The 14,203-nt window shown below is 39.0% G+C and overlaps 1 protein-coding gene across 1 annotated transcript; it reads left to right on the top strand.

Moving 5' to 3' along the window:
* Window positions 1–4,713: 4,713 nt before the first annotated feature.
* LOC134744814 (epoxide hydrolase 4-like) lies at window positions 4,714–13,602 on the top strand. The gene is made up of 6 exons (XM_063678722.1): window positions 4,714–5,106; window positions 5,881–6,191; window positions 11,780–11,903; window positions 12,090–12,198; window positions 12,518–12,709; window positions 12,785–13,602. Exons 1-6 carry the CDS (start codon window positions 4,897–4,899, stop codon window positions 12,898–12,900), a joined length of 1,062 nt encoding a protein of 353 aa, XP_063534792.1. The 5' UTR covers window positions 4,714–4,896; the 3' UTR covers window positions 12,901–13,602.
* The last annotated feature ends 601 nt before the right edge of the window (window positions 13,603–14,203 follow it).

Below are 14,203 nucleotides of genomic sequence, written 5' to 3'. Positions count from 1 at the left end.
ACGTGCAGCGAGGCTACTCGTTACCCACTTAACTGTGTAACTTCGTTTGTGACTGCACAGCTAGCGAGCGGAGCGGACGTCGTGTACACTAGACGAGTACGTTACTGCGTTACGTTACGTTACAGCGAGGCCACTCGTTACCCACTTGACTGTTAACTTCGTTCGTGACTGCACAGCTAGCGAGCGGAGCGGACGTCGTGTACACTAGACGAGTACGTTACTGCGTTACGTTACGTTACAGCGAGGCCACTCGTTACTCACTTGACTGTTAACTTCGTTTGTGACTGCACAGCTAGCGAGCGGAGCGGACGTGTCACTAGACAAGTATGTTACTGCGTTACGTTACGTTACGTCACAGCGAGGCCACTCGTTACCCACTTGACTATGTAACTTCATTCGCGACTTCACAGCTTGCGAACGGAGCGGACATATACACGAGTGCCTTTCTATAGGTACAAATACAACTGCGATGACTGCGTTTCTGCGTCAACTGCGTTACAATACAAGCTAAAATGAACCAGTCGTTGCCTTCTTGACTGTGTAAATCTCTTCCACTTACTTACTCTAATATCATCTTTAATTCGTCGATGGCTATTTGATATTTACAAAGCAGATGCCGGGTCCAGATGTCTAGATACTTATGCATTTGAAAATTCAGTTGAAGAATAACCTTTTATTCTACTGATGAAACCAATTTTTATTATTTGTATCGATATAAAACCACGTAGGTATTATATTATATATATCTATCAATAAACCAAATGAAAAAGTGAATTTCCGATGTCCGCTCAGCTCTTGTGTTTCGTAATTTTGATTTCCCGCCGCCGAGGGTGCGTCGCCATTGTCCTGCCGCCCCCGCGCCCCACGCCACGCCACACAAAGATTTATTTAAAATGTTACAAAACACCCCATGGAGGTACTCCTTTATATGCCATTACCAGTAATGATAGGGATTTTTATTACAGTCTGCAAATGAAAGTCGCTATCGACTCTATGCCGCCATTTTATGGGGGAAGGGAAGGTCGCCGTGATAGTATTTTGTCGAGCGATGGAGTCGAGTCCACTCGACGATTGAGTGCTTTTATTACTTTAGTTATTGCTAAGTCGATTTCATTAGATAAGTATATGAATATTTTATTCAAGAACTTTTACATGAGACATTCACTTTAGTAAATGTACCAGTGTACCAAGTAGACAATAGAGATTTGTTTTCAAGTTTTAGAACACACCAATGAGGAATGATATGTAGCGTTTTAATTACCGTTCATTAAGTAAAAAACGTTTTGTATGTAGGCGATAACAAACTTATTCTCGGACGTTAGTAACAGTAATTAATTTTATCAAAATGATTCATATTCGCTGCTGTAATTGTTACGGATCTCGAGATCACGTTACGCTGGTTCGTTCGAGAACACTCACAATATGAAAACATAGCTTGTAGGATCCAACGGTGACAGTAGCGCTCTGTTAACGAAGCCAATCGGCGCCGCCGCTAACGACGCTCCAATTAATGCTTCATGTCACATGTCACTGCTGGCGTCGTCTGCGCGCGGCGCGGCGCCGGCGCGGACTCCGCAGAAGATGATTACCTACTGAGCGTCTACCTGAAAAGGCGGAAAAAGTATCACCGTCAAGTAAATTTAAAAAACGTATCCAAGGTCTGAATTAATCTTAGAATACAAATTGCCTACCTAATTAAGAACCGATGCCACAGTGCCTTGACGCAGCGTAAGTGGGCATACAAAAACTATTTTATTAATTAATTTATTTAAAAATGTAAAAATTTGAATCAGGCAACAAAGCCCATATTACAAATACCTTACAGACTAACATATACATATATATGCATTTTATAAACTTAAAAACTAAACACTATTTAGTATTTAGGCGTTAGGCGACCAAACGGCGTGGCTTCGTAAGTACAAACACTACAAAAACGAATATGGAAGCTGAGGATGAACAGCCACAGCATTCTTATACCTACTTATACCTTGAGCTCACCGTGGGGCTTAGTCAAATTGTGTAAAAATTTCCTATAATACTTATTTATTTATACTTCGTAGTGTTCGTATGACATACTTCGGTTAGATATGTCTACTGGGTAAAGAGGGTAAACGAAGATTCATGATCGGCGCTGACTTGGAAACTTTGTCTCCTTATTTGAAGTCTACGTGATTCACCGACTACGTATATAATCGATTCGCAGAAGACGTTCCGCCTATAGGTTAGGAAGATGTACCTAGTCAGGCGTGGCGTGGGTTTAATGTAGGTGACGGGCAGAATCTCGCGATTGCTAAGATAGCTCTCGAGTAATGTCGACCCGGAGTGTATCGAGACGAGTCCTCCGACGGCACCGCTGCCATGGGGCATCACACTGGCGGAGCTGCAGAAATTTCGCTTTCCTATAGTGATACGACAGAAGGGTGTAGCAAATTCAATTCGCAACAACTCTGATATCTAATGACTGGTGGTAATGGTAACTACACGTACAACTATTATAGCACTTTAAACTCGCGTTTTGTACACATAATTATTAATGTCATTTAACGGGTCTAACGCGATTAAATTTCATTATTTTACCTTTTTCCCGAGTTTTTTTTTTAATTAAAAAACACCCGAACCTTTAGTGTTATTTACCAATATCTGGGACACGTATATTTACGTGGCTTCGTCGAAAGATATCCACACTTGTTAATTACTTTAATCGGCTTCTTTTCGTCACAGTACTTAAGTATATAGAAATAAATATAAATAGCAACTTGCTGTTTCTTCGTTATTCTGTTATCTTGTTCTTGCAGGAGCATTAGGGAAATCCCTAACAAGTTGACACAGTATAGTGACAGTTAGTACAAGAACTTTAACAATGAAAAAATTGAAATAATATCCTTTTTCCTCTAAACATGTCAGGTAATTCCTGCTACTTACGATATTTATTTATCTACCAATCCTCGGTAGGTACTGGCGCCGCGCCGCGCCGCGCGCCGGGCTGCTCTGCGGCCAGCGGGCAGCGGGTGAGGCGGCAGGCGGCCGCCGCGCGAGCCGTCGTTACGTCGTTAGCGCCCGTGACTGGCGTTTCTCCGCCATTAACCTCTCGTCGAGCTCGAGAAGAATCTCCAGAGTGCCTCGACTCACCGCTTAATTTGTTTTTAAACAAACCCTTTTACGAGCACAAGTCATGGGCGTTGTGTTTTATAAACATGGACATTTCAATCGTTTAATCATCCGGATTAAGTCAGGTGATGGTGATAGATAATAGCTCTGACAGACTTATATTTGATTGTTTTGTATAGTTGATCATAATATTTTATATAATTTATTTTTCACCACACCAGCTGGTTAATGCTCTCTTGATTGTTCAAAAACTGATAAGAAATTTGCATTTTGTTCACATGTGAGGCAAAGTAATTAAATGCAAATTTTGAGTTGTTTTCTTATGTTTGCTGATAGATAGACTTTTATTGGTATTAGTCATACACTGTCAGTTACATAATAAATAAATAATAAAGGCTTTTATTTCTCGCAAATATAAAATGTACAATCACATAGAATTAAATTAATAGTCAAAAAAAGATGCTTCATAAAAAGTCACAGTACCTACTGTATTTCTATATGTCCCTATTCTATCATGCAATTATTGATAAATTCCTTAGCAGGCATTAATTACCTACTCATTAGTTTAATACATTTAATTAAATTGAATATTTTCATGCCATTTCATTTCAAAGATAATTCAATATTAATCAAAATTTACAAGGATATAATAAAATAATAGTCAACAAAATGCAGATAGTAATTTAAATGGCAATAGTAATATAATATAATAATAAAGTATAAGAAGAAGAAGAAGAATAAGTTTATTGTTTACCGTGTCAAACATGATGTTAAAATGATACATACTATACATAGTACATACATAGTACCAACGGCTACCCTTTTCAGGTATACAATATTTTACATAATTACAATATTATATACATCATCACTTAAATTTATAATAAGTATATACATCAAAAATTATACAGTTTTAAATAAAAAATACTCATTCAAATCATAAAAAACATGATTTATTAGCCACTGCTTTAGCTGTGTGTATAAACTGTTGGTGTGGTGAAAAATTGTGTGTTTCACTCGGTGGCCAAATTTGTTTGACCCTCGTGCCTTGCGACCCTCGCAACGCTCAACATTCCATTTATCGAACCACTCGCTCGCTCGTGGTTCAATTTTGGAATCTTTCGCTTGCTCGCGTATCAATATTAGCACGAGAGGTTAAACAACAACTTTGCTACCTTGTAAAAAAATACGATTGCCGTGCAAATAACATAACTATACCTTAAATAATTAAATACAATAGGTAATTATTATTACACTCATGGACAAATTTAGAGGAACGCAAAAAAAAAGTTTAATAGGGTAGTTGACATATGTTGAATTTTATAACAAAAATAGAAAAATACAAGGAGAGCGCCACAAGAATAAACGAACTTTTGAAGCCTTTGAAGGGATTTTTTTTTTGTAAGGAGATAGTTCTTCTCCTAGTGAGTTTTGTATTCTTTGGTACCGTCTGTCCAGATATACGAATAAAAGAAAAATAAATATGACGTTGCCGAAGTCAGTCTTGGTCTTCCGAATATTTTATTAAAAAAAACTGAATGTTTCTGATTTCTGAACGCAATGTTCTGAGGAAATGTTGAACACATGACATTGACAGTTGCACGCACCTCACATCCGTTTGCTTCGAACGAGAATGTTTGATAAAAGTTGATAAGAATAGAATGCGCCCAACGCCGCAAGATCACTCGAGCGAGGACCTTTGAGTGTACGATACGTGACGCCGCAGACCGTCTGATTACTCGTGGCACTAAAAATCTTGTCAGTTTAGTATCTAAGCGAGTGGTAATGGGTGTTCGGAGGGAAGTGTTGCAAGTGGTGTCGGGTTGGCAGGCCGTGGAGCTGGTGTTGAAGTGTCTGTTGCTGGGCGTGTGGCAGTTGGCGCAGATGGCGGTCAAGCGGCTCTGGAAGGGGCACCGCAGAAAGGCGCTCAGAAACTCGCACGTAGAGGTCACCGTTGACTCCTCGATCGGAAGACACTGCTACATTAAGATTATGGTGTGTTTACATTTATTTTTAGCCTTTGTTCAATTGACCGGTCCTTTGTCAGCTGTAATCGCGTTGTAGTATTTTTATTTTAAATTTGTATCTCACTGTAAAATCATTTTCTTATCCATTTTATATTCCTTGTGTTTATGAATCATCAACAATGCAGGATATAAAACAAAATTTTATTAAACAAATAGGATGTAGAACGTTCTTACTCATATTATGTATATAGGTACCTCAATGACATAGAAACTATTCATAATATTATTTCTACCTACATCTGATTTATTTAAAGAAGTATAAATACAAGTTGAAATTTAGAGAAACACACTCACTTAACATTTATAGTACTTAGTTATGAATATTTTGAGGTATTTATTATGAATTTATATTTATTGGTTTTAATTTTTATTTATTTATGTCATCTCTAAGACTACTTGATAGCTTGTACAGAAATAGGTAGATTTTATATAATATCTTGGGGTACAATTTTTCTAACCCCCTCCCTACAACATACTTCACCATTAGCTAAATTTGTAAAAAACCGGCCAAGTGCGAGTCGGACTCGCGCACCGAGGGTTCCATACTTTTTAGTATTTGTTGTTATAGCGGCAACAGAAATACATCATTTGTGAAAATTTCAACTGTCTAGCTATCACGGTTCATGAGTGACAGACGGACAGCAGAGCCTTAGTAATAGGGTCCCGTTTTTACCCTTGGGGTACGGAACCCTAATAAGTAATTTTTTGCATCCTACCCTTATTCATATAATTTTCATTCCAGGGTGTGAAGTACCATTATATAGAAACGGGCCCAAAGACAGGGCACAAAGTCTTAGTCCTCCCGGACGCACCAGAAACTGTGAACCTGTGGGGCCCGAACTGGTGCTACATGGTGAAACAGCTGGCGGACACCGACCACCACGTCATCACACTGGACCTGCGCGGCACGGGGGCCAGCGAGGGAGGCAGCCGGAGCCACCTGTCTCCGCCGAGGGCAGTGGACGAGTTGGCCATGCTGATGTCAGCTCTGGGGGTGTCCGAGCACAGTCCCGCCACTGTTATTGGGTTTGGGATTGGAGGAATGCTTACATGGTGAGAATCTAATGTTTCCAATTTCACTGTTTTGTGTTGTTACCAAAATCAATATCACTGCTTGAGATAAATAATTATTTCTTTGTGATGACTTGCTTTTAAAAATTTTGGCTCCAGTAAAAACTTGTCATCCTAGAAATCTTTGAAAAATCACAAGCAAAGTGTTTGTAAAAAACACTGGAAGGACACTCCTACTTTCCCTAGCACTGATATACACATGAAGATTTAAGTCGGTTGGTAGGTAGCTTAGGTGTCACCGTCAGTTCAATAAAACTTTGAAGAATTCCTTTCATACCCTTACAATGAGCATCGATCTTGAGTGACTACCTATACATTTACCTTATCTAACATGCATATTGCTTTACCCAGCCTACATTAATAATGACATTTGTCCGGTCTGAATGGCTACTGCACCGTCAATGCCTGACTCACTCGCGCATTAAGCCTTTCTGCCCCGTCATATTTTATAATTTTGCTGTTCCATGAATCATAAGATTCATCAGAGGAGTGTCACAATTACAAATCACGCAAATCAATTTAACACTGCAACTTGTTAACAGCTGACGAGCTTAATTCCGGTAGAATTTTAATGCAACAGATTCATACATGTTTTTATTGCCTGTTACATTACCATCGTCCGTAGCGCGCGGTTGACTGATAGCTAATTTGTAAACGTTATTGAAAAGATATTATACTAGAGCGGTACTGTCATAGTAAATTTTGTAACCCCAGTAAATTCACTGCCATCTGTCGACACACTTTAAAACTAAAAATGAAGATTTATAAAAATACGATAGAATGTATTTAAATATAGATAAATGATTTTTTTTATATGCATTAATTATTTTTATGATTTTGACCCATGTTCTTTCACTGATATGCGTTAAAATTGTTAAATAACAAACGAAACCGTCAACGCCATCTATACGACTGTAGGCCAAAACTAGTAGCGCCCTCTGAACGAGAGTCAAATTTTCTTGATTTTCGAGGCACGTTTTTTCCTTAGACTGTATCCATCTATTACGGAGTTATATCTATCTTTGATATTATGATCCAACGGTGGCAGTTGAGACTTGAGCCGAAACTGTATTTTCGATTTTCGAGGAATTTCCTTCCACGGACGCTCCGGCTCTGGAATGAACTCTCTTCCGAGGTTTTCCCGAGTCTACAGTATGGGGTTCTTCAAAAAAGGAGTTAAAAGGTCGGCAACGCGCATGAACAGCTCTGGAGTTGCAGGCGTCCAAAGGCTACGGTGATTGCTTGCTTGTGATTGGTATAAAAAAAACGTCTGCCCGAAGTAATCATGTTTCGGCCGAAGGTTCGGTTTCGGCAAAAAATCCGGTTTCGGTCAAACATTAATCGTCGAAAGTTGCTGTTAGTGTTAAAGTAAACGCGAGTGCGTCAATCAGTTATTCTGATAAGCGTTGCTGCACAACGCAACGCTGCGGCCCGATACTTAAGATAACAGATGCCAACTTTTACCATTAAGATGATGGTCGGGTCGCACGTAACTAACTGAGCAAATGATCATATCGTTTATTGCATACATGTGTTACAATAGGTTAATTTTTTATAGTTTAGGTTACAACATACACCTATCAGGGCATAGCAACATAGGTTACATTCTACTTAATCCTATACTTAACATAGGTACCTTACCTAATTGACATGCAAATGCAAATTTTGACATTTTTATTTTAACATTTCTAAATTATATTCATTATTTTAATTTGACGACCGGTCTGGCCTAGTGGGTAGTGACCCTGCCTGTGAAGCCGATGGTCCTGGGTTCGAATCCCGGTAAGGGCATTTATTTGTGTGATGAGCACAGATATTTGTTCCTGAGTCATGGGTGTTTTCTATGTTTTTAAGTATTTATATATTATAAATATCGTTGTCTGAGTGCCCATAACACAAGCCTCCTTGAGCTTACCGTGGGACTTAGTCAATCTGTGTAAGAATGTCCTTTCATATTTATTATTATTTAATTTGCACAATGTTATTATTTATTCAAAACTGTCAGTAAAAAATTCGTAATGTTTTAAAAGAACAATTGAAATTTTTCCTGTTAGGTATTATCTCTGGGAAAACGCGCATCTTTGGGTTTTTATATGTTTTCCGAGCAAAGCTCGATCGCCCAGATATTATGTCTGATGATAATATCCTTATAATATGTATATTGAGGGCTGTTTGATAGCATTTTTATTTTCGAGGGAGGGATAACAAGTTGATCGTGTATGTTGAGCGATTTGTGACTTTATGTAGTAGATCATTAAGACTCAGTGTTATTTTTTACTGTAGGTAGCTATCTACTTTCGCTGATACCCTTCGGAGAACAAGAAATCAATCAAACATTAATTACCTACGTATATAAACAGTAAACATCATAAAATTGTGCGACATGGTAAGATTACGTACATAATTATAGGTCAAGTACCCAGCTAATGTAAAAGTAATTAACTTGCTAGTCCGATTACCTTCGACAAGACAGAATAGAATGTTACAGCTACTAAAGGGCACTGGCTCACTGGGAACGGGAACGGGAACCGAGACGGATGTTACAGCTACTAAAGGGCACTGGCTCACTGGGAACGGGAACGGGAACCGAGACGGCCGAGTACGAGTAGCCTAGCCTAGCTACTCTAACACACACTTAACGTGTCATCTTTCGTACTTATGCTGCGTTCGGTCGTTTCGTGTGTGCCAGTTATATCCCCACCGCACTCTTTGAATACTTACTTACCTATAACTATTAAGAGGATAGTGGAGGAACGCTTCGCCATACAAACGTAGTCCCATTTTCCTCTGGATATTGATACCTAAAGACTGTACACAATAAAACCCGGTCAGGCATGATCTGGTAAGTATATATTTTTACCGAATGGACATATTCAAGCAGTTATTTTAATCATCTGTATATACAGGGTGGCTTAAAAATAAGTGCATTCCTGTTGTCAGGGAGGTTTTGGGATTGTAATAATACTATATAATAAAAATATAATTATATTACAATATATGGGCGTGTGTGAGTTTTGTTGATTATATTCCATCATATCTTTAATTTTTTGTCCAGGGTTTTTTGATAATCTTCACTCGCTGCTACAATTGTTTATATTTTTGACAAGCTGTTTTATGCATATTAGGATGTCATCTTACCAAAACAATACTTTTTGAAACTTTTCTACTTGAGGTAGTCAGGAGTCAGGAAGACTTTCTACTCCAAGTCGATAGTCGTTTTTGTATGGGAGGCAGGTTTTTGTCAAAAAGTCGAATACACCAAAGTTAAAACACATCAGAACTACTAATCTCAATCTGAAAACACTTGAAGAATGTTAGCTATTGTGAAAAGATAATTGAATACGGTATAATTTGGCCTTTGATAATTTCATAATTAAAAATAATAAAATGCTTTAACAGGAGAATTTGGTATAGAGTAGACTGTCAGGAGACTGTGGATAATTTTTAGGTACTGTGGAATATATAGGAATGCTCATAGTCACAGACAGCCTAATGTTATATTGTGTTTGTAATTTTATTATATACCTATACCTTGATAACCACAAATTATAAAGAAAGTGATGCTTGAAAATGCACATCCATTTAAAAGATTTACCATATCATGCGTGGCGTGGTTTTATCGCGTACTGTACGTGTTTATTATGGAAAAATATTTTTTGTACCTAATTTGATATATTTGTTCGATTGTCCACTTTCGTCTTAAAAAAGAAAAATATAATCACATTTACAATCGGGTCTATCGCGAATTTATTTTGTTACCTTTATTTACCGACGTTTCGAGTGTTTCGACACAGGCATACTTATTCTGTGACACAGGTTTCACTGGTCGTGGTCGCGGCGGTGTGATTTAATATGTGTTCAAAACGCGAAAGTTCGCTCAAAAAGTGCTACTTTACGTAGCTGTTTAGCGTGCGGAAAGTTGGTTTTCTAGTGCTTTTTACTTTTCCAATTTTTTAAAATTTATTCTTGTTCCAATTCATGACTACTTCTTATTGATGAGTGTTAATATTAGTTTCCTTTAAACGTCGTAATCAACATAAAAACCTACTATTAATGTAAGAATACGAAAAATATACATATTTTATTACTTACCTCTTCATCATTATAACACGTCTATTTTTTTAATATTGAATATTGAAAAACCGTTCTTAATAAGTTGTCTGAATGGAACGGAACGTCTGTCATTTTTTTTTTTTTTAACATTTATGGCCTGGATGCGAGTCCTTTAAGCCAAAACGTCTGTCAAAGAAGAGGCGTTTTTTTCTTTCTGCTTTAAGTTTCCAAAGGCAACATTCGATATTGTTTTTATAAATGTACGATACATAAATAATCGTGATAACGATATTTGGGTAATATGTAATAGTACAGTGTTTTATATTTACAATTGTATCTGTCTTATAGAACATGCATTAAAAAAAAAACTTTCATTGAAGTGGGTTCAATAATAATAACACCCAGCTAAAAAAAACACATCTTCATAATGTCAATGTCAATGATGTCACAGAATTAATAATATAAAAGTTTCGAATTCCTTATTACTTGTTGTTTTTCTTATTTTTTCGCAACTGTATTAAAAAACGTCGTTCGATACACGTGCGGAAATGTCATTCTTCACTCGTCCCGAGTCTTGCCACTCGCCTGTGGCTCGTGGCAAGATATCTCGGTACTCGTGAAGTAATGACATACTTTCCGCACTAGCATCGAAATGTACTATTTATTACGTTACAAAGGTCACATAAGAGCAGCCGAGCAGACTCATGGCGTTGGCCGCTCGCCTTGGCAGACGTATCCTCCTGTTATCTACATCCTCGCTAACTTGGACGATGCGCGATAACGATAAGATACCAAACTATTTACTTAAATTAATCTACGTAATTATCTTAATATGGGAGCCATGAACAAACTTATCGGGTTGCTATTGTTTTGGTATTTTTATCAATTATTTAAATAATTAATTTATGCTCCCACACACACTTAACTATATCGTATCGTGTAACTACGTAAGTCAAGGATGAGAATTGAACTTCCGGCAGTTGCGCCAACCTTTAGGTACATTAAATTATAGGTATCTAAAGGTACTCGCGATATTTGGACAGATAATAGTTAATTTATCAAGTGAACTTTAAAGGGGTGCAAGTTAAAAAAAAATGGTTGAGAAAAATAGGTATGGGGGTGATTTGACGGTAAAATTCGTCGTACTAATTATACGTGGTTAACGCCTCCACTAGCTATAGGTAGGTAGCTGTCGAAACAAATTGTGTGCATAATACTTAACTTAATTGCACATCAAGTCTGGTTTGAATGTGTTTTCGCTTTCGGAGTGAAGTGAGACCTGTGTTCGTTCAAATCCAATACGTGCCTACTTCGTGTATTGTAGGAGGGGGTGATAGTGGTATTGCCATAATGGCAATGGCATGCTATGTGAAAATAGAGGGTCGGGAAACCGCAGCATGCTCCACATACAATTGTTTGTGTCTCTTTAAGATTCATGGTAAAGCATTATTTGACTACGGTTGTCTTTCTTCAAAAAATTGTCGAACCCTGGTCTCGATTGAAGGTGTTGTCGGCAGGTACCTGGCGCACTGCCACGGCGCTCTCGTACGACGAATGGTGGTGGTGGGCGCGCCGCACCCCAACCTCTATTGGCAGTTCCCACCCGCGCCCTTCTGCAAGGGCGCGTTACACTTTATACAGGTTAGTGTCGCTGTCGGTCCCTCACATTAACGGAATGTTGTCAGATTTAGAAATCCTAGAGGAGTCGTTTTTTACCTTTTTTACAAGTCGCCAATTTTATTGCAAGCGCAAAAAGAAAAGAATTTTTACAAACGTGTTTACTCGTATATGTGTTCGAATGGAAAGTTATTCGGTCGCGTATTCCAGTGGCCCCACTTCCCGGAGCGTTGGCTGGCGGAGAGCGGCGACGGCGACGGCGACGGGAGCCGCTGCACACGCGCGAGGGACTGGGTCGGCGCGCTACATTATGTTAGAGGTAATTAAAACATTATAACTCAACTAAATATATTAATATTAACAAAAAAAATTACCGAATCAAACAATAGGTATGCCGTCATTTTATGGTGTTCATCGGCATCGGCATTTTACAAGGTCCATCTCACCCAAATATCCCTTTCAGTGAGAAAAAAATCATTTATTAGTGTAAAATGTACACAAATCTGTACAAGGTCTTAAAAATTTTGACGAGTTTTTGCGAAATCAGGGTCCCGACGCGCGAACGACAGTATCGTTTTTAAGATTAGTCGAACTGCTGGGCCGTGATGTTCTGTAATACGTAAGACTCTATGCATCAGGTGCGGCGTGGTGGCGCGTGCGCACGGGGGCGCTGGTGGCGGCGCCGGCGCTGCTGGTGGGCGGCGAGGGCGGCGCGCCCGAGCTGGTGCGCTCGGCGCAGCACTGCGCGGCGCCCCCCCGGCTGCGGCTAGTCCCCCACGCGCGACCCGACGACCCGCAGCTGCCCAGGGTGCTCGCAGACTTCCTCACACGTAACTACACCCATTGTACTCGAGCAACTACTTCCCTTCCCTAGACAATAATATAATCGTGTGGTATGTCCGCAGCGGTGGAAAACTTTCCTCCGGCGGAGAAGGAGCCGGTCCGCGGCGGGCTGGTGGGCCGCATGCTGAGCCGCGGCCGGGAGCTGACGGCGAGGCTGGCGCTCCCGGCGCAGGCCTAGCTACAGTCCGCAGGCTCCCCTACACTACACACTACACACTACACACACCGCACACGCCCGGGGGCTCGCATTACCGGTGCAAGTTGTTGGGGGAGCTCCCACCCGAATACACCATCCGCTTGCCCGCGACTGATCACGATCGGACCCTAACGTAACGGCTCGACCTTAAACGACTTGTATGCCCTTCAGAACAAACTATTTACTAATAGTTTAATGATTAAGATTTAGGTAACCTTAACCTTTCTCTTTTGACGGTTGGAAAAATCGCGACCGTTTTGTTTATATTTAAAATTAGATTATGCAGCAGTCCAATGCGAAATCGTTCATTTTCCTAGTTCCTAATATTGGAATATCTATTAGGATATTGGCACCGATAAGTGAAATTTATTTTTTGTGTGTGTACATTGATGAATGTTTTAATGAATGTCGAAATGATATGTGTAATTGTGTATGTTGCAAGAAATATAGAAAATAAGAAAGGCAGCTTGATATTTCTAATTATAAATATTGAATTATTTATCCGAGGAGGAAACCCGGCTTTACATTGTTTATTGTTATGTTCATTGCTCATAGATTAGTAAATTGTCACATTTCTGTAAGTATTGCCAAAGATCTTCCATTACAATAATTAATTCTAAAATCAAATAATTTATTTTTTTACTTTTATACTGAATGAAAATAAAACACAAAAACTCGTGCAAATGCATTTTTATTTCGCAATATGCCCACAAAAGCTAACCATTTATAAATTTAATAAATTTTCACTATCAATAGATATAATATATTCACAAAATGTCAATAGTTTTCGAAATGATGTAAACTCTGTCCGCGCCCCAGCCAGACCTTGTAGTATAATAACATTATCATTAGGTTTTATCAAATCAGCTACTATAGGTACACAAATACCAGCAAAACCAACTAAGCGGGTGAGATGGTAAAACATCCGCCATCTGGCCAGTGCACTATATCTACGTTCTTACTTGCTTAATAATAAAATTGTGCTGTTGTGCTCGGATTATTTTGAACACCTCGTCCGCTTAGCAAATTCTTGGACTGAGTGTATAAAGTGTACAAGTGTATACATACATGGAAACTTATTTAACTAGTTAAAAAATTGTGTTTCTCCATTATAGGAAACTAGGAAGTCAGTTCTGAGATCTATACAATAACTGTAGGCATTATTTATTACGGCAAGTAAATGTGTCTATCGGCAATATGTGTAAAACAATCACAAGTTCACAACCGTCGGCCTCGCGCGCCGACAGAGTTCGACCTGTTAAACCTCTACAAGACGCAGCCAGCG

This window comes from Cydia strobilella, chromosome 10 (assembly GCF_947568885.1).
Source record: "Cydia strobilella chromosome 10, ilCydStro3.1, whole genome shotgun sequence".
In the NCBI taxonomy this organism is placed as follows: Eukaryota; Metazoa; Arthropoda; class Insecta; order Lepidoptera; family Tortricidae; genus Cydia; species Cydia strobilella.
The sequence above is the reverse complement of the archived record's forward strand: the minus strand, read 5'-3'. Positions and strand labels throughout refer to the sequence as shown.